At 34.4% G+C, this 19,115-nt stretch overlaps 1 protein-coding gene across 1 annotated transcript in view; it reads left to right on the top strand.

Moving 5' to 3' along the window:
• The window catches only part of gbb (glass bottom boat), a 77,482-nt gene that overhangs the window by 23,901 nt on the left and 34,466 nt on the right, over nucleotides 1-19,115 (top strand). Inside the window, exon 2 of the mRNA XM_031988180.2 lies at nucleotides 18,865-19,051. Within this exon, the coding sequence (XP_031844040.1) occupies nucleotides 18,865-19,051 (187 nt within the window). The remainder of the gene's footprint in view (nucleotides 1-18,864; nucleotides 19,052-19,115) is intronic.

The following is a 19,115-nucleotide window of genomic DNA, read 5'->3' on the forward strand; positions in this document are numbered from 1 at the left end:
TTATATTTATACTTATTGATAATATTATTATTTCTACAAAATAATACCGTAAAAATAACGTTATTACTTACCGCATGAAACAATACCGCGTAAATAGAAGGTCGGAGGTAATTATATTAGACAAATGTAAATTTGAAACAATTGGAATGATGCCCTACTTTGCTATGTACTTAGTTAATCTCTCAATGGATACAAGCTCGAATGGAATGCTCGAGTATCCTTCAGTGGACGAAGAACTGTGAGCAATTTCCGAGAGTAACTTTCAGTTGACGCAGGCCTGATAGCAATTCAAGCCATGAATTCCAAAACAATACAAATCAACCAATCAACATTTCAAGAAAATCAATGTTTTCATCTTCGTTCACTCATTCATTATCTATTTCATTGATTCTTACTGCAAACATTGACAACATATACATCTCCATTATATGTACACTTTTAACCCTTCGATTCGTCGTAATGGCTACTTCGAGCTTCGACATCTAAAATCGAAAACTGCAAATGAATAATAGAATTATTTAAATAACGTGAGATTGATACGTGACTTTCTTTTTGTCTGATATTTAAGATTTCGATACATAATTAAACTTTTGATGGAGAGTGTTTTTTGAAGGTTTGAAACATTTTCCTATTCCTATTCCTATTCCCAGGGTTAATATTATTAACCTCTTGGCCTATGATTTCTTTCCTAATTGTGCTGAACAGAGATATTTTATTATTTTCTATATTATCTTTTCTATATTTTCTATATTATCACCATTATAAAAGGTGGAGAATTCTGCACTTATTCAATGTGTACGTTTATTCAGAAACATTATAATCAATAGTAGAAAAATAATATTCTATTCAGACTTAGAAACATTAAGTGATATTTATATTTGTTAAATTCTATTTGAAGTCTTCATCACGAGTCTAATACGATAATGTAAGACAAGGAGTTAACACGTTCACTGCCATGGTGGTCACCGATGACCGAAGCTTCCAAATTATTTAAGAACAATTACAGTAAGAAAATTCATGTCAAATGAAAATATTTAGTAACATAAGTAACTAAAGAATAATACAATATGAGTAGTGCGATGCCAAATCGTTAATAATTATTTCTAACACCATTTGCCTTTGTTACGAAAGGGTAACTATTATTACACGAAACGTTCGAAGTTCTCGTGGCAGTCAACGTGTTAAATAGGTCCGAGTAAGCTAAAAACAGTTAAATCAATAACTCATACAGATAACGTTAAAAAGTGGGCTTGTGTTGTTTTGGAATTCACGACTTCAATTCTCGAGCTTATCTGTCGGTGGAGTCTGTCATGCAGACTTGACAGCTACTCTTCGGGGCAACTTTCTATGGATATAGTGGAGCTGATAGGAATTCTCGAGTACATCGTCCAGTGGTCGCAAACCCGAGAAGAACTCTCGAACCCATCTTTAAGAAGCCATTTAGCTGAGAGCGTCTACCGAGTCCACCATTAGTGGACATAACAGAAACCTAAAACTTAACGGAAACTCTCGCTAGAGTAACTTCTTCGAGAGTTGCTCCCGGATCCGTGCCCGCTAGATATGGGTGTGCAATTCCGGAAAGCAAACATCTCGAACCAGCGATGCACTGTATGACCCTAATGCGGACGTGCAGCTTAACACAAACAACTTTCGGAGCTGAACGCGTTTCTACTGCAATTTGCGGGCGAAGTCACTGCTCTTTCACAAACGAATGGAAAATAGGTGAATAAGTTTGCTGTCGTATGGGCGTTTTTACAACAAATGCTGCAATGGATGGTGAATATATATTTTTGTTTACAGTGATGAATAAAAGTATTCGGTGTTACGAATACTTATTTAATACTAGAACTACCGAGCATTTAATATAATTAATATGCAATCTTTATAAATTGTAACGTTATATTGTTTTTAGTTTCTTTAGACACTCATTATAGTAATTAAATGAAATTATTTATTTGTAAGATCATTTCGAATATTCAATGCCTTTAACTCTTTCCCCTACGATTTGTTTCTCAGCTATGGTCGATACAACTACTTTGAAATTAATAATTTATTAAGAAAAAGAAAAAATGTATAGCCCTATTCTATATTTGTCTTTGCTCCTAGGTATAATAATTGATAACAAAAGAATAATATTTAATTTGAATTCAAAAGAACTGCGTGATATTTATGTTTACTAAATACTGTTTAAAATCTTCATCGCGAGTCTGACACGTTACTGTAAGATAAGGGGTTAGAATACCTTTAATTACGAAACAAAAACATCGGAATCAATCATTTTGACTGGTAGTTTCAGTGTTAAATTGATTAGTATATTAGAAAACATGTGCTTCGTTCTTATACCTTTGTTGATGTAGAAGATCAGTGTGAATGATAGGCAATGTTTATTAAAATATATTTATTTATGGAGTAAAATTAGTTTCATCGGATTATTCTTATTGTAGGAATATTTTCGACTACTTAAATCATTATATTTTATGTTTTTATTCAAATTGGTTGGTACATTATAAAATGTGTAATATATTTTATCCTTGCATATTTACTAATGTACAATATTATTGTGAATAATAAGCAACCTTTAATCAAATAAAATTATTTGTTTATGGAGTAAAATTAATTTTGTTATAATATTTTGAGTTTATACTTAAATTAGTTAGTACCTTACAGATTATGTTTCATTCTTTATTATATACTATAAAATAATATTATGCAGTATTATAATTAATAATAACCTACCCATTAGCAAAATGTTAATAATATGAAGTATATTAATAATTAATATGATGTAAAATATTGCTACAAACATTCAACTACGTTTATTAACATTTAACGAACGGGTGGTTGTTTGTCTATCTTTCTCCAATACCAGGAATTTTTGAAGACATGATAAATCTGTAAGCCTGTTTTTAAATCATTACTGTTATTAAATTAGTATCATTATTAACACAATTTTGAGAAAGTAGTTTCATGTCTAGTACTTGCTCACCTATTTGTATCTTACCTCTAAATGTGAAGCTTAGTTTATAAATCAGAGATGTACAACTGAAAGTTTTTCAAGCTTTTCATTGAAATTAATCTGCTCCGAATGATCTAGCCGAGTAACACATAGAGAACTGAAGTAGTTGTGTGCAGAATATTCCGCAGTCGGTAATAAGCAACAGTTATTGTGTGCGGATTATTCCGCTTAATGATGCAAATGGGTTAATAGTATGGTGTTTTACAAACCATTAAGTTAGCATGAAAATACGTAAATTTACATGTCCCGTCCGCAAACCAGTTAACTGCGTTTGGTGAGTATACAAGTCATCTTACTATCCAAATGATACTAATTCCTTCAACGATCAATTATTTATTTTTTCAGATAAACATGTAATTCTTCTTCGTTTTGCTTTAGCTTTTTGTTAGAATATATTATTGATGCATTTGACTTGTGTTCGACTAGTATTCACATCATTATTTAATTTCACTGCGAGTATTATGAGAGATTTTTTAAATTAAATTCCCCAGTTAACAGATTAAGTCTTAACACATTGTTGACCGGTCACGAATTAACTTCTGTTTGCACTTGCATTAATTATTACACTTTTTGAAATGCAGGGCAATGTAGAATATTGCAAAAGCAAAATATTAAAAGTTATATAAAAGATACATCCGTCTAAAGTTTCATTTCCATTCACTATGTATAAATAAGGTATATTGAAGTTTATTTAGATTGTTTCACTTTTATATTTAACTGTGGGATAATAATCGATAACATGGGATAGCTCCTGCGTAAAATGGCCGGTCAATAATGTGTTAACAGGTTAAGTGTTAATATATTGCATGCCGGCTAATTTTCAGGAAACTGAACTGTGCGGATAGCAATTTTCAATGAGATCAACTTATGTCAATATATACAGAAAAACTCCAGTATCATATTGTTATTTAATATATTTTAAATATATAATCAGTTCTGATCAAATTTAATATTTTTTAAAATGCTATGGTAATTGGCGAAGTTACATAACTAGTTATCTTTATAGAAAAACGAGATTTCTCGTTACCAGTATGCAACATGTTAAAATGACATTCTTCGTTCGCAAATTAGGACCATGTTTTCCAGATCATTCTAACTGTTTACTCACTGTAACATTTCGCAGAATCAATTACGGGCATCAAAATCAACCATTCTATGTCCTGCATGTAAATCGCTCGAAACGATACATTCTAAAAATTCCTCGTTCGCGGAAGCTTCTGCGAAGCGTCCCTCGAGGCTAAGTGAAGCGTGGTGTTTTTCAAAATACGCGGTGTTCGTCGAAGAAAACCGCGAACCAGGAAAGTGACGAAATTATAGTGAACAGAGAAGCGGTGGCAGCGATCGAAGCCGTGGATCTGCGTTACATGACCTTCCCCCTGCATTCGGTGCACATCAAGATGCAAATGCGGACGAGTTTACATGCGAGCGTTCGCTCGAGTTCGAGGCCGTATGAATAAAGCGACGAGGCGAACGCGGAAGGCTGAGAAATTAATAGATTACGTCTGGTGTCCGTACGAAAATTTATATTTATTTGCCACCTTTAGTCGAGTGGATCATTGTTTACGAAGTTACGTCAAGGATTCTTCTGAAATTGGATACGACCATCGTATTCGGTTAGTTTTTACTTTTTTCTTTTTCCTTTTTTTTATAGGGACTATGAAGGTCTGTTCATTGAGATTTTGATTGATTTAATTTTAGTTTACTTGTTGGTATATTAATTTATTTCAGAATTTTTCGGAAAAGTAGCAGTATTTTTTGAACAGTTGTAAAAGAAGTAGGTTGATTTGATTTGTGTTTGGTGATTTTAGTTTGGTAGTTTTAATGTTAAAACCAGATTTAAAGATGTTTATGGTACATTCTAGTGTGTCGTTCCTATAAAAATAGGTGTCCTTTCTGTATATCTTCCAAAAGGTTCAAAGACAATTAGGAGATGAGTTCGCATAGTTATATCAGTTAAAATCGATTTAAGCTTTTACTCAATAGTATTTATACAATTTAATATACGTTAAATTGACGGGTTTCATAAATCTAGTGTTTACCCCTTGCCATATAATGACGAGTAAAATTTGTAGTGAAGATTTTTAATTGAGTTTAATAAAAATCCATGATTTTAATTTTATATAAGTAAAACTGTTTTCCTATTATCAATATTTTATCTTCGAAGTAAGTGTGTACTTACAACAAATAGGGGGTTCCTTCGCGATCTCTAAAGTTGTTACTAATAAAATAAATCTAACAAGTGGAATGGAAGACAGAATGGAAGTGAAAGTTAATGTTTAATTAACCTGTTAACTGTGGAATTTAGTTTCAAAAATCACTTATTTTGCGCGTAATGAAATCAAACAATAAATCGTACTCTCATCAAACGCAGGACGAATGCGCCTACGATATATTTAATTGAAAAGTCAAAGCAAAATGAAGATTTGCATGTTTATCTGAAAAAATAAGTAATTCATCTTTCAAAGAACTATGTAGTACCATTTCGAGCTTTCAGATGACGTATATAAATACTTTTTTACCGTTAAACTATAATAAATAGTATTTTTTGTTATTATCAAATAAAATACAAATAGTGGGAGGAAATTTCATGCAGAAAAATATTAAATTTTTAAAGTTTCAGAAAATCCTACGTTTGAGGGAAAAGCTGTGTTCTAATATTGAATATATAAGTGTTGTAACTTGTAACTCAAGATGTAAAATTAATATTTATGTTTATAGCATGAATGGTATATTTATAATATAATTGAAACAAATATATGGTTAATAAAATTCATAACTGATTTATAAAAATATATAATCATTAAATTATAAATAGAAAAATATACAATTCAATATCGATCAGAAATAACGATTACAGAATTTTCATAAGGTAATAAAATTGTGTTGTACAAAAATAAAATTTTGAAGTGATTCATTTCTGCATTTTTATGCTAATTTATTAACATTATGTTTCTCATGGACCAGCAATCTGTTAGCTCTGTATAGAAAAAAATTAATTTCATTTTCATGTCTCGTTTTTATTTTACGAAATCAAATTGCGTAGCAGTTTTTAAAATCTTTTGACGTGTTGAATCGATTCATAAGTTGGGTTGGGTCGTAAACTTTTTCGGGCATTCCAAATGATTTGTAGTTGTTCTGTTAATAAAATTATTAGGTATGTAGGTTCTTCTAAATCAATTTTTTATTTAAGTTAACAGAAGCAAATAATATTTAATAAAAATTTGTCTCTGATATGTTTTATATATATATAAAATATATAGATAGAATGTATCTCTGATAAAATTTATATCTGAAAGTGCAACTGCTTAAAAACAGCGATCACAAAAATAGATCAAATATGCATACACTATTTGGCTTAATTGAAACGCAGAAGTCAAAACAACATATTTGTGATATAACGATATGTGATTTTCAAAATGGCCATATTGCAGTGACTTATAACAAGAATTATTATAGTATTAGAACGTATGACACAGAATTGGTTTGCCTAGTTTCGTTCCAGAAATATAAGTCATCAAAATGAATGTAAACCAGGGCAGCCAACAGTTATCGATAATAATGCATTGAAAGGTCTAGTGTAACAAAATCTACGTCGAGTGGTCAACAAACTAACAAACTAGAAACTTTTTAATCTATCTTCATTTAACCCTATATAAATAGTAAAATGGAAAATATTACTCTTTGGAAAAGAGAGAAAAAATTTATTTCAGTTTTTGATTCCTATGGGCTTAATTTAATTGTTGAAATACGAAATATGAATCTATGATTATCATTGAAAGGGTTAAATTCAGTTTTTTAGCTTTCCTTCGTACAATGTATACAAAACTATTTTTCTGAAACTTTTTAGATTTTTCATAAGAAACTGATAGAAGCAGAGGACCACCCTAACCCGTTACAGTATGCTTTATTTCTCAACTATGATCAATGTAACTGATTTGACGTTAATAATTTATTGAAAAATGAGAAAAATTCTGGGCATATTCTATGTCCATGTTTTCCTTAAAGCATAATACTCGATAATAGAAGAATAATATTTAGTTTAAAAAGAATCAAGTAATTATACTTGTTAAATTCTGTTCAAAATCTTCGCTACGAGTTTGACATGTTATTGTAGGACAAGAGGCTAATACAAGTTGATATCCAAAAGGGAAACACGCGAAATTCGTAAAGTGAAACCCTGTAACACGAAATGTTTATTACTGTTAAGTAATGTAACCTCAAGTTTCCAAAGATGAGTCATGCTACAGACATGGAATCCACAAGTTACCCGGGAAGAAGTCATTAACATGTTAAGTGCTACGAAAATCTTGAGCGTTCTATTCTTTTGTTTTTATTCTTTTGTAACAAAGATAAGTAGGAACAATTATTCATTCTCTGGTATTACAATCCTTGCATTACACTATTATCAACTTACTTACGGTATTAAAAATGTTTATTCAACATCAGTCATCTTGTATATTATAATTGTTTTCAAGCAATTCAGAAACGTCACTCACCAGTCACCGACATGGCACTTAACGTATTAATAACAATGGAAATCAGTTTGTTCAGTAAACATCAATAAATGTAGTGAAAGTGTATTATTTTTGTTTAATTCAAAATCTGACAGAACTTCCCGGTATATATAATATTTGAATCGCTTTTAGGGGGTTCTATTCTACTGGATTTTCAGCGAATAGCCGAAAAAACGGCACGTAAGAAGCTCGAATACGAGAATGCCTCCGAGGAGTACAGTGTCGCGAATTCTGATGCTAGCTAAACAAGACTATTTTTTCCGTGCAGATATTTTGATCTCATCGGATAATGTGTATACATCATATTTTTTTAAATATATGTATATACTACGGGTAATACGATAAATCGGAGGTTATACATAATTACCGGCAATTTACAGACGATTATTTATAATTACCATTGATGATTGTGCATAATAGCCAGATTAATTGAATTTATCACAACGTATATGATTTATCGAGACGACTGTCTTTTGAGAAACACTTGCAAACGTTGAAAAATTCTGTTCGCGACTTTCACGTGTTTCTGCATACTAAAATTTATGTGAAAAAGGCTTAAGGTCTGTTGTAAAAATAGCAGCAAAAATTATTACGTTTATCGACGTTTATCGTATAATTTAAGTATCACATATATGAGGAACATAACCGAAACAGTAAGAATAATTGAAGAATTCATTAAAACAATTGAACGTACCTTTTTATGTATGTTCAACGTCGTCTTCATCATGAAGGATTTTTTAACCTGAGTCCAAGATCTAAACATCAGCACCACATCTTTGCGATTCGTTCTTTCTTATGTAAGTCTTATTATATTTTATATATTATTTTCGATTACGTTTCTCTTTTTTATTATAGAATGCTGAAATATGAAGTTCTTCTTACCTGTTGTAATTTTTCTACTTAAATAAAATTAAAAGAAAAATTGATGATAAGGGTCTTCTTTTTTATACTTTCCTACGATGTAAATGGGTTAAATATCTTGAGAAACCCCTATATTTTCAAATCGTCAAGAATCAGACCCCAAAATGGGATCGCATCAATTTGACGCATATTGAACTTGATAAACATTATTTGCTAAATGATTAAGTCGACTTTGATTGACGCAATTACAGAAGTACATATCTTAATTGTCTATCTTTCAATCTCCGATTTTTGGGATCTAAACGAGCGAACAACAATTTTTCTTGGAACAATAGAACAAGCTTCACAATAAACGTTCGTAAACCTAGTGTTAATAATTTCTCAGAGAATTGTCATCTTTTTAATAATTGCAAAATGAAGAAATCAGGAATGAATAATTTTGACCCGTCTGGTAGTTTTACTGTTAATTTCCCTCTAGTCGCGACACTGTGGGGAGGTTCGAAAGAAGTCGCGGTTGTTTCGCGAGGGTGGCGGAGGAAGAGCCTTAGTCGAAGAGTTCTCGGAAACACGTCGTTCCCTTTCCCTCGTTCGCGCTTATCTGTCCCTCCCGCTTTATCTCCCGGGGAACTCTGATGCCGTGGCTCGCGGTGAGAAACGTTCTAGGCTCTTCGACGCGATATGCGGCATGCATATAAATTGATACCCATAACCATAACTTATTCGACATATGTACCCAACCCAGTACTGGGAACTCCGGGCGTCCGATAAAAAGCCGGCATAAATTAAATTGCGTTATTACGTTATACGACGCCCGGCGAGTCTTAATTGATTGCCATCGCTCGCCCCGCATCCCCTTTAACAGTGCCCCCTTCTCTTTTCCCTTTCGTCCCGTTCCGTTTCGTTTCGTTTCGTTTCGTTTCGTTCCGTTCCGTTCCGTTGGCGTATTGTTCACAGCGCGCACGAGGCTTGAGGCGGATTGGATCCGCAAATAATTGTGCCGAGCAACGGAAAAAAATTGATTTGAATGTAATCCCGCTACTGTATCCGATCGCGGTGAACATCTGAGAGCCTCGCAATAGCCACGCGAAGGATACAAGGACACCGCGAGGTATCTTGAGATGAAAGTTCGATCAAGAAGTTCTGTTGGCGACCAGTATTATGTCGAGTTCGCGGAATACGGTAGATTTAATTGGGCGACTGACTGTCTAGGTAAATGAAAAGTTGAGGAGACAGTTTTTGAAATAGGGTATGTCAAGGATGGCCCAGTTTTTAGGAAAGAATTATTACTTATATGTTGGTATTTTATCATAATTCATGAATTATGAAATATAGTTACATCTTGTGAGTATTATTGGTACCTAACGAAAAATAAAATATATTTATGAAAATAAATATGTGTATATAAAAATAATGGTAAAGTAAGTACATGTACAAGATTCAGTATACCACTGAAGAAAATTGAAAATACTTGATCATTTTAATGAGATTGGGCTATCTCATTGGGCTATACATGTATTAGGTACTAAAAAAAGTTCATGAAAAGTTAAATCGAAATTTAAGTACAGAGAACGTTTTTGTAAAAGATTTTATTTGATATCAACGGTATAAATATAACTTGTTGCTAATAACAATTTAATTCATTAAACTAGTGAAATACCAATTGAAATATCTCGACTCATTGCTAATAAGAAAACCATATGAACTTTCCTGGTAGCTAATACAATTGGATCGTATGCACTTCGATGTGCAATCAATGAATCCAGATCATTGAATCCAGAATTCTTTGCACAAAGGAAATAGGTCTCTTGATAAAAAAACCTCTTGATAAAGGTACTTTATCGTTAATAATTGATTAGAAAAGGAAAGAATTTGGTGCTTATTCTATATTCATGTTAACTATTAGATGTTAACAATTGATAATAGAAAAGAAATATTTAATTTACATTTAAGAAAATAAATCACATTTAGATTTGTCAAATTCGGATTAAAACTTTGAACCCAAGTTTGACATAATATCATAGGGAAAGGAATTAACCAAGACTTTGAACAATTGTAATCGTGGAAAACGGTGATTTGATCAATCTGTCGAGGTCCTACTGTATATATTTTTGAACTGTTGAGGAGATTAATTAGCTGGTGGATTTAGTGTAATTTGTTTAATTAGAAAAGGTCAGGAGTTGGTAGAGGCTAGCAAATCTTTGAGTTACAATAGGATCCTGTGTAATGAGTTATTTCTACAACGTGAATTAAAACTTGCTACCACTGTAGGTATAACGCGATTAAAACATTATTGAGAAATAACTATAAAAGTAAAGTTTTTCACAGGGAAATAATATAAGCGGATAGATTACCGAAGGAAGAATACAATAATTCTGAAGTTAAAGAAAATTCGATCGATGAAGAAGTTGGACTAATATCCAAAGCTGCCAAAATTGAGTCAGCTTCAATTTTCAATAAAAAAATTCGAATTCAGCAGATTTACGTATAGTATATAATATGATCGATCTAATTTCTTACATTTTTAACGTTATGGTTCTTAAGAAATTGCCTGTAGCAATATTTGATTTGTAAAATAGTAAGCTTATGTAATATAATATAAAATATTTACAAAGTACCGTGAAATATTGTAAAATAGTAACGAAAATTATGGTATCTTTGATTATTCATTAAAATGAAGTTATACTGCCAAAATTACTTAGCACGGTGATTCAATTTATCAGACAGGATCACCTTTGGCAGTGATTTCGCCCCACTTATTTCACCCATCGGAGGTACAGGTGAAAGTCTGAAGCACTGAATGAGTGGTTTTACCGTTGAAAACGACACAAATGTCGAAACAGCCCGCCAATAACTCAGCGCTAATAACCAACTGCCAATAACTCAGTGCCAATAACTCACCGACAATAATAGCTATTCTACAGTAATGAGTTTAGTAAACTATAAATAATCAATAACTAAGACTCTATTTATATCTACACTTCGGTCATCTAATTTGTTTACGTTACCTAGTTTATCAAATTTATTGTCGAACATTAACTTTTAACCGTCGAGGTGAATTTTAAGTTATTTAATTAAGTCCTTCAGACCTGTTTTTTGCATAAAAGTATGTTCACATATGTAACAACAATGGACTTTCATTCAATGCACCATCAATCACAACATTATTTCGAATAAAATAGTGATAGTATACTACTTTTTTGATAGAAATAGACTCAAAGTAAAATGTATTAATCTATTTATTTTGTTTAACTTTCCACTCACAGCTTAGATATCATAGGTTAACATATTGATACGCAGAACTAAAAAATCGTAAAAAATAAATATATAAAATAAAATATAAAAATATAAAAATATAAAAATATAAAAATATAAAAATATAAAAATATAAAAATATAAAAATATAAAAATATATAAATATAAAAATATAAAAATATATAAATATAAAAATATAAAAAATAAGTAAATATAAATCTCTTTTATTAATAGACTGTGAATTTTATAGAATTTTTTATACATAAACTTTTCAGGAATTAATGAAATACTCATTTCGATTTATTCGCAAAAATTATAAATCACTACAAAAAATTTCATTCATACAAATAAACAAACAAAACACACCTGTAGATGGTAAATGTTTTAACTTTACATTCGCGTTTATGATCTTGAATGAGAAGCAAATAATAGGCAAGTTCGACCACACAGCGTATAGTTCATGGAATATTAAATTTTTCTAGGCAAAACTGTTTATTGAAATGCTTAATCAAAATTTTGAAATCAATCAGCCAATTTTAACATGAATGGTCTGTAGTCGGAATTCATTATGTGTTACGTAAACGTACCAGGTGGCTGCGCGAGGCAATAAGAAAAATCATTCATTATAAGCTCTGTTTTCTCAACGTTGTTAATCGCGGACATCATGTATTCAAATTGTATTCTCGCTCGAATCTTGGAATCCACGTCCATCAATAATTCGGAATAAATCTGCAATCCCCTCCGACCGACAAAGTCATCGATATTCAAGGAAGAATGTTCTGCCATCATTTTTAGAAGCTGTTTGCTCTTGACCTTTTCACACCTACCTATGGGATATTGTCAAGTATCAGACGTATTTTTAATGCTAATTTATTGACAGCCGCACGACAATTTATTAACGATTATTTTGTATTTAGCATTTCTGCGAAAGGCACCGGTGACGATAATAGTAACGTGTTTGATATTATTTTGTCACTATTTGGTATGTGGATGTGCTGAAAAAAATCAATGAAATAGTTGAATATTTAATTTTACGCGTTGGCACGTCTTAAAATAAAAATGTTGATTATCGATAGTATTTGAAATTTAATTAAATCGGTTCTTTTAACGAAGATTTATTGGCGAATTCAATTTCGTAGCGAATTAATTGCTTCTACAGTACAGAAATATAAACGTGAATCTCGACATCTTTTCATTTATCGTTGAATTATTCGTATTAAGATTCGAATTGAGTTATTCCTATTTAGACTTGTAATAAGTTTTATTAGTTTATAATGCGCAGTTTTTTAAATCTGTAAGTTGGCACGTATGATCTTCTAAGCCTTATACTAAACTAATTATACCTTTAAAGTAAAATAATTCAACATACGGCACATACAGAAATTGTATTATTATTATATTATTATATTATTATATTATTATATTGGAAATTATATACACCTTCATTGATTGATGTATCGAGAAAGTGCAATCGGTTCTCTTTTTTAAGTAGAACTTTATACTTTTTAGATTATTTAAATTTGTGTCATGATCACCAACAATTTTAACAATACTATCAGTTCTAATTGCATGGAACATCTCATAGGTAGATCACTCAAAGAATTACTATAACAACCATATAAAAGTGCTTAACCCTTTACTCAAAGTTAAGTTCACCAAAGTTTTGTTACCGTTAACAACTTACTAAAAAAAATAAATTCCACATTTTTTACAGACACGCGTCTCCTCCAAAAATCAATCATTAATACCAAAGAAACAATGCAGTGAATAAAATCACTTCAATCTAAAACAACGGAACTTACATTTCAAAATCCATCATTCAAAATCATCTAAAATTAGATTCCAAAAAAAGGAAGACTAGCTTGACAAGAACGAAACAATACAACATATCCCATCACGTAAATCAGGGTACAAAACCGAAAGCCCTAACGCGAAAGAAATATCGCATAAATCGAGGGACACGTATAATCGACGACGAATCGAAACCAGCGATATACGTGCGTCGGCTTGTCACCGGTCGATCGAGAAAAAAAATATTAATTGCTCGCATAATTAGTCCACATGATCTTTCCATTTGTCAGAGGGTTAGAGCATACTCCCCCTAAAAAGCATCGTCCGATTTATGGGCCGCCGCCCCGGGCCCCGGGCCCAGGGGCCCTTTTCGGTACCGCGCATCTGGACGAATTTTTACGAGCGTGTGGTCGCACACGTACGCGCGGACTCGCGGCGCGGCCTATATATTATACAAAGTTTCCCCCATCCGCTTTCTCTGTTCCGGCCGAATCGCGCGGATACCCGAACAGGGAAGACGAGTCAATATCTCTCCCCACATGAAGCCGCAGGCAGGTAAAAATGTCTCAACTTGGGTGCCCTGGCTCGTCCCGGGCCGCTCGTTTTGCTCCTTCCTTCCCGAGGAGCCTCCTTCTCCCCCTATCTATCTATCTTCCGCCCGAGGGCGACTCCTTCACGGACCCAGGACCGAGAGAAGTGGAAGGGTGGCGTGGGCCAGGACCAAGAAGAAGAGGAACACGCCGGTAAGAGATGGATGGACCGTTCGGTCTTTCTGCGCCGAATAAAAGTGGCGAATGCGCCCCGGACGGAGGTTCCCTATCCGCCTCGTAGTTAGACTAATGATTAGGCCCGGTCTCTGTGACGGCTGTTCAGTTTCGGCTCCCTTTCTCGTTGTTCTAGTCGCATTAGAAAGGTCGTTGCTTTTTTTTCGACAAATGGAAGTCGAATTTTATGTTGAATGCGGAAAGTTTATTAACCTATTTGGGATTGGAGTGTATTTGAAGGATGGCTTCTGAGAGTTCATAGTCCTTTTTTATTTAGATTGAAAATTTGGAGAAAGTATTGAGTGGATTCTGAAAATTTATTTTGAGGTCTTAGTTTGGAACTAATAGAAGTTTTGATCTTTGTATGATATTAAGTTTTACTTTACTTCTGATTAGTCTTTCTGGTTAAGTAGTGCGTTACACATTTGGGGTGTGATTGGTTTCGAATGAATTAAACAATGCATTGTCCATTTTGTTTGAGTACTCTTTACCATATTTTAGTCAATTTCCTAATTCCTTGTTCATAAAACTTCATATCTTTATCGGTGTAAAGTTGTTCTAAGAATGACGACATCCTCATCAGTATTGACCCTTTCGAAAGTTTTTGGTTTTTTGTTTGAGAGCTTACGTTAATATTACTTAATGCATCTATGCTTGAACATAACATTTTAATAATTTATTCGGAGATATTTCAGAAGGACTACAAATTGTATGGCATAGTTATTTATTAATTGGAATTCTTCATTATATTTTTATGGCTTCACGAAAGAAGGATACGTTACATTTAATAAAATACTGTAACTGTAAACATTATTATTAAAGTAAATAGCGGCAGTAAATTAATTTTTACTTTACTTTTATGATATATCTCGACGGCGATATAAACGACATTATTAAATTAGATTATGGAGAAGTCGGCATTTTCAAGAATAAATTAGGTGTTGCCAAAATAATGTTCAGAATAGGATTAAGTTCAAACACATTTTATACATTTCAAAAACAAAAAAAAGAGTCATCCACATATAAGTCGTTCACAGGTGAAAATAATTAACTCCAGTTTTTGAACATTCCCAAACATTATTTCCGATCATTCAGACAAATACCCTGAAACCGTTCAACTGACCGAAACTCGTAAAACCGTCTGATCGCTGAGCTACCAAGTAGTCGAAGCGCAAATAGGACGACCGGTGGCGGTGTCGGGCGCGTCAGAACAGAAGACGGTCGCTACCCATTGACGGGACCACGCCGCGAAGCAATTTTCCCACGGTCGACGTTCCAATCATCGAAAAGAAGAGTCTATCCGGTGTTTTACTTAGAACTAATAATCCGGTCGCAGCAGAGTCACGGTTCGAAAGTCGTCGTGCGGAGGGACAGAGAAGGAGACAGCCGGAGATCGCCTCATTCGTCGATCGGGCCCCGCTGTTCCAGTGGATCCACTCGGTCTCGGGACTGAGGAGAGGAACAACTCACGGATATTTCCAGGAAAATATCGCAAGAACAGACTCCGCTGGCCGTTCTACGAGAGAAAAGAGAGAAGAGGGTCAGATCCGTTCTTCCCTCTTTCTCTTTCTGCGTTTCTCGCGTGCACGTTACGCGAGAGGAGGAGGAGGAGGAGGCCGAAGAAGCGACGGTTCGTAGGTGTACGAGATGCCAGCGGAGGAACAGAGACAGAAAAAGGGATGGGGAAAGAGAGAGAAAGAGAAAGGATCGTCGAACGAGGATCGAGGACGTAGAGAAGTAGAAGGCTTGGTGGGGTAAAAAACAAAAGTCCAGTCAGTCGTGGAGCGGTCCAGGATGGTCCCAAGCTATTCGGGACCACCCCGAGAGCCGAGGGGTCCAGCCTCGGCTCGCGGCAATCAGGTGCCGTTGGAATGCGACCGTTCGAGAGAAAAACAAAACAAATTTTTATGCCCTCGTCCCCCTACCCGCCCCTACCCTCCCCCGCGACCCTCCTTTCAACTCTGGTTCGCTTTACTCCTCGTTCTAGCCCCTCTCTTTCTCTGCATCTCCCTTCAACCCACCCTCCAAGCTGGCCTGTGAGTCGGCCCTCCTTCAGCGGAGGAAGAGAGAGAGGCATTAGGCATTACTTAAGGGCCCACGGGTCCTCCTGGACGACGGAGGAAGGGTATACCCCTGGAAATGCGGCGTGGCTTCTTCCCTTTTGCCCGGAGAAGGCGATCGGCTTTGGCGGCAGGAAAAAGGACGATTTCACGCTGCGAATTGTCCACGACTCCGAGGTCCCCTCTTCTCATTTACGAGGGTAACAATTCTCTTATCGATCCTAGCCGTGCCGGAACGGGAGGACACAGCCCGGTGTTATCGGTGTTGCCCCGGTGGATTGCTGACCATCTCGGAGTCTCGCCCTCCTCACTGATTCCGTTTCGTTCCACGGGACGGGGCACCGTAACGGTGGATGCCGCGTCTCGATTGGGGATTAAGATACGAATGGGAACAAGCTTCATTGTTTCGAGGATTGGGGGCCTGGCAGGGAGAAGCTGCCAGGAGAAAATTGATTTACCGGCGAGTTACCGTGAACGATGAAATTAACCGTGGGCTTGTTGGTACGCTACGGGGCAACGTAGCTGTGTGGATGCTGGAACGATGACCACCATCTTGACACTTGGCGTGGGCTTGGGTGACTGAAGTTGGAGTTTGGGGGAAGTAATGTCTTTTTTGAGAGGAATCTGATATTGTCTACTACTTGGTGGTTAGCTTTGATTGGCTACGTGTAACCTATTGACGAAGAGGTAGTTGGTATCGAAAATGGGGTGAGGAAGGATGAAAATAAGATTGTCCATAACTGTTTCAATTGGAATCGATATATAACAGTTTTAAACAGCTATTTTCGGAACCTTTTCAATCCCTGATGAACACTCTGCAAGTGGGCGAGCATTTCTCAGTGTGCCCATCAAGTGGTACACGAGTAATACGTCTTCTTAAAGATGGTAGAATTACAGAGCCTGTTGTTTGAAAATGGCTACGAATTATGTTTGAATTATTAATTTTTTTGTTTAAAATCGTTGGCGCAGATATATGAATTATGGCATCATATTTATTGAGACAACCCCTATGGGACAACGTCTTCTTTTATTTAATTTTTTATATCATTTACTTATGACTACAATGAAACAAAAGAAATATACAAAGTAGGGATAGAAAAATATTAATTAGAATTTCAAGGCGTCTTAAAAGGTTGACAAGCCAATAAAATTTAAAATGCGCAAAAAACCAATATTGAAAATGAATTTATGTTACTGATATTTGTATTATGTACGACTAATAGATCTACTGTTTTTTTAAGTAGAATATTAAGAAATTCAGTAATCGCTGCAATAAATATTAACCTTCATATCCTGTTCGTGTAAGAATTATATTCATGTGTCAAAATTAAAATTATATTAATGAAACATGACGGTACATAATGATCAATATGTAACACATGAAAGTATTATATATACAGAATAATTGTATAAAATGTGTTTACGAACTTCTATAAGATAAAAGCGTATTGGGAAGTTAAAAATATACATTACAAATAAAGTTTTATCAGACAATGCGTAACTGTTATTTATGATCTATAGAAAATATTTCATGCGAGTAATTTGGATGGAAATGGGCAAGTGATTCTAAGCCGTTAGATCGAAGTGCATTCTGCAATTATAGTACGGTCAATAGTAACCATAATACAGCCATTTATTTTCCACTAACGTAATGCTTACGGTTCCATTAACCCGAGTCTTACAGTTTCATATCGCGTAAAAGCTTCGGGCGTGATAACACAAAGCGTTTCCCTTTTATAGTCCGAAACTATGGACGAAACTTTACCTCGAAACAAGATTTAAATTGGGTATCCTTAACCGTGGAAGAACGATAAAAGTAATGGAACCAAACTCGGTGTATTTTTTTCAATAAATTCCAATAGTATTTAGAAAAACGAATGAAGTATTCTATGTATTTATTCGAGGAAAAACTTAATATGTATTATATAGTAATTGTCTACATTTGGGATAAATAAATATGTAGAGAATTTGAGATTATGCTCTGATATCGATAAGTATCCAATATTTATCCATAATGTTCAAGACCTTCTGTAATTGATGGCATAATCGAAAACTCGGTCTTTTCATAATATATAAGTCCTTTTACGTGTATGTCGATAAATTACAGTAAAAACGTAGTATTTTGTATTAATTAACTGTTAAGATATTTCTTTGCTCCCTTTTTTGTTCTAAAAAACATATTCTTTATAAAATCATCAACTAGTATGGGAACACATAAATATTTTTATCATTTATATCCATTTAAAAAAGTTGTTTATATTAAAGTTACAAATAAATTGTTGCCGTTACCGATTTAAAGGGGAAATCATCGATGTCCCTTTAAATGGCGCCATCTGTTTTTAACTTTTCATTTAACTAAAACTTTGCAAACTTTCATAACAATCTTCACCAATATTTAGTATCAGTTAGTAAAAAAAGATGTTTACTGTTTGCATTCTTATTCCCAATCGTTACCATTATCGAGGGATAAAGAATAACCGCAATTTATTCCGAGCGAGAAGGCCTAATTGCCGTTCGATGCCTACTGGCGTTGCATTTAGTTGCATCTCTTTCGCTGCTCATCATTGCGACCAAACCTTAATGAGACCGTTTTTCTTGATCCGCAGATCATCATGTTCCCGGTGTGAGGCATGAGCGCGGTAAAAGGCTTTGGTTCGACGTCTCCGAGGTACCGCCAGGGGAGCACATAATCGGTGCAGAGCTCAGGCTCTATCGCAGCATGGACGTGAAGAATCGAAGAAACCGTGGATCGTACATGATCACGGCGTATCGTGTCTTGAGAACCGAAGACGGGTGAGTGTTGTAACAGAATTCACTTGCTGCCGACGCAGTTAGGCCTGTTCAGTTACTCTGATCT

The sequence above is a fragment of the Nomia melanderi genome, chromosome 2, assembly GCF_051020985.1.
Source record: "Nomia melanderi isolate GNS246 chromosome 2, iyNomMela1, whole genome shotgun sequence".
Classification (NCBI taxonomy): Eukaryota; Metazoa; Arthropoda; class Insecta; order Hymenoptera; family Halictidae; genus Nomia; species Nomia melanderi.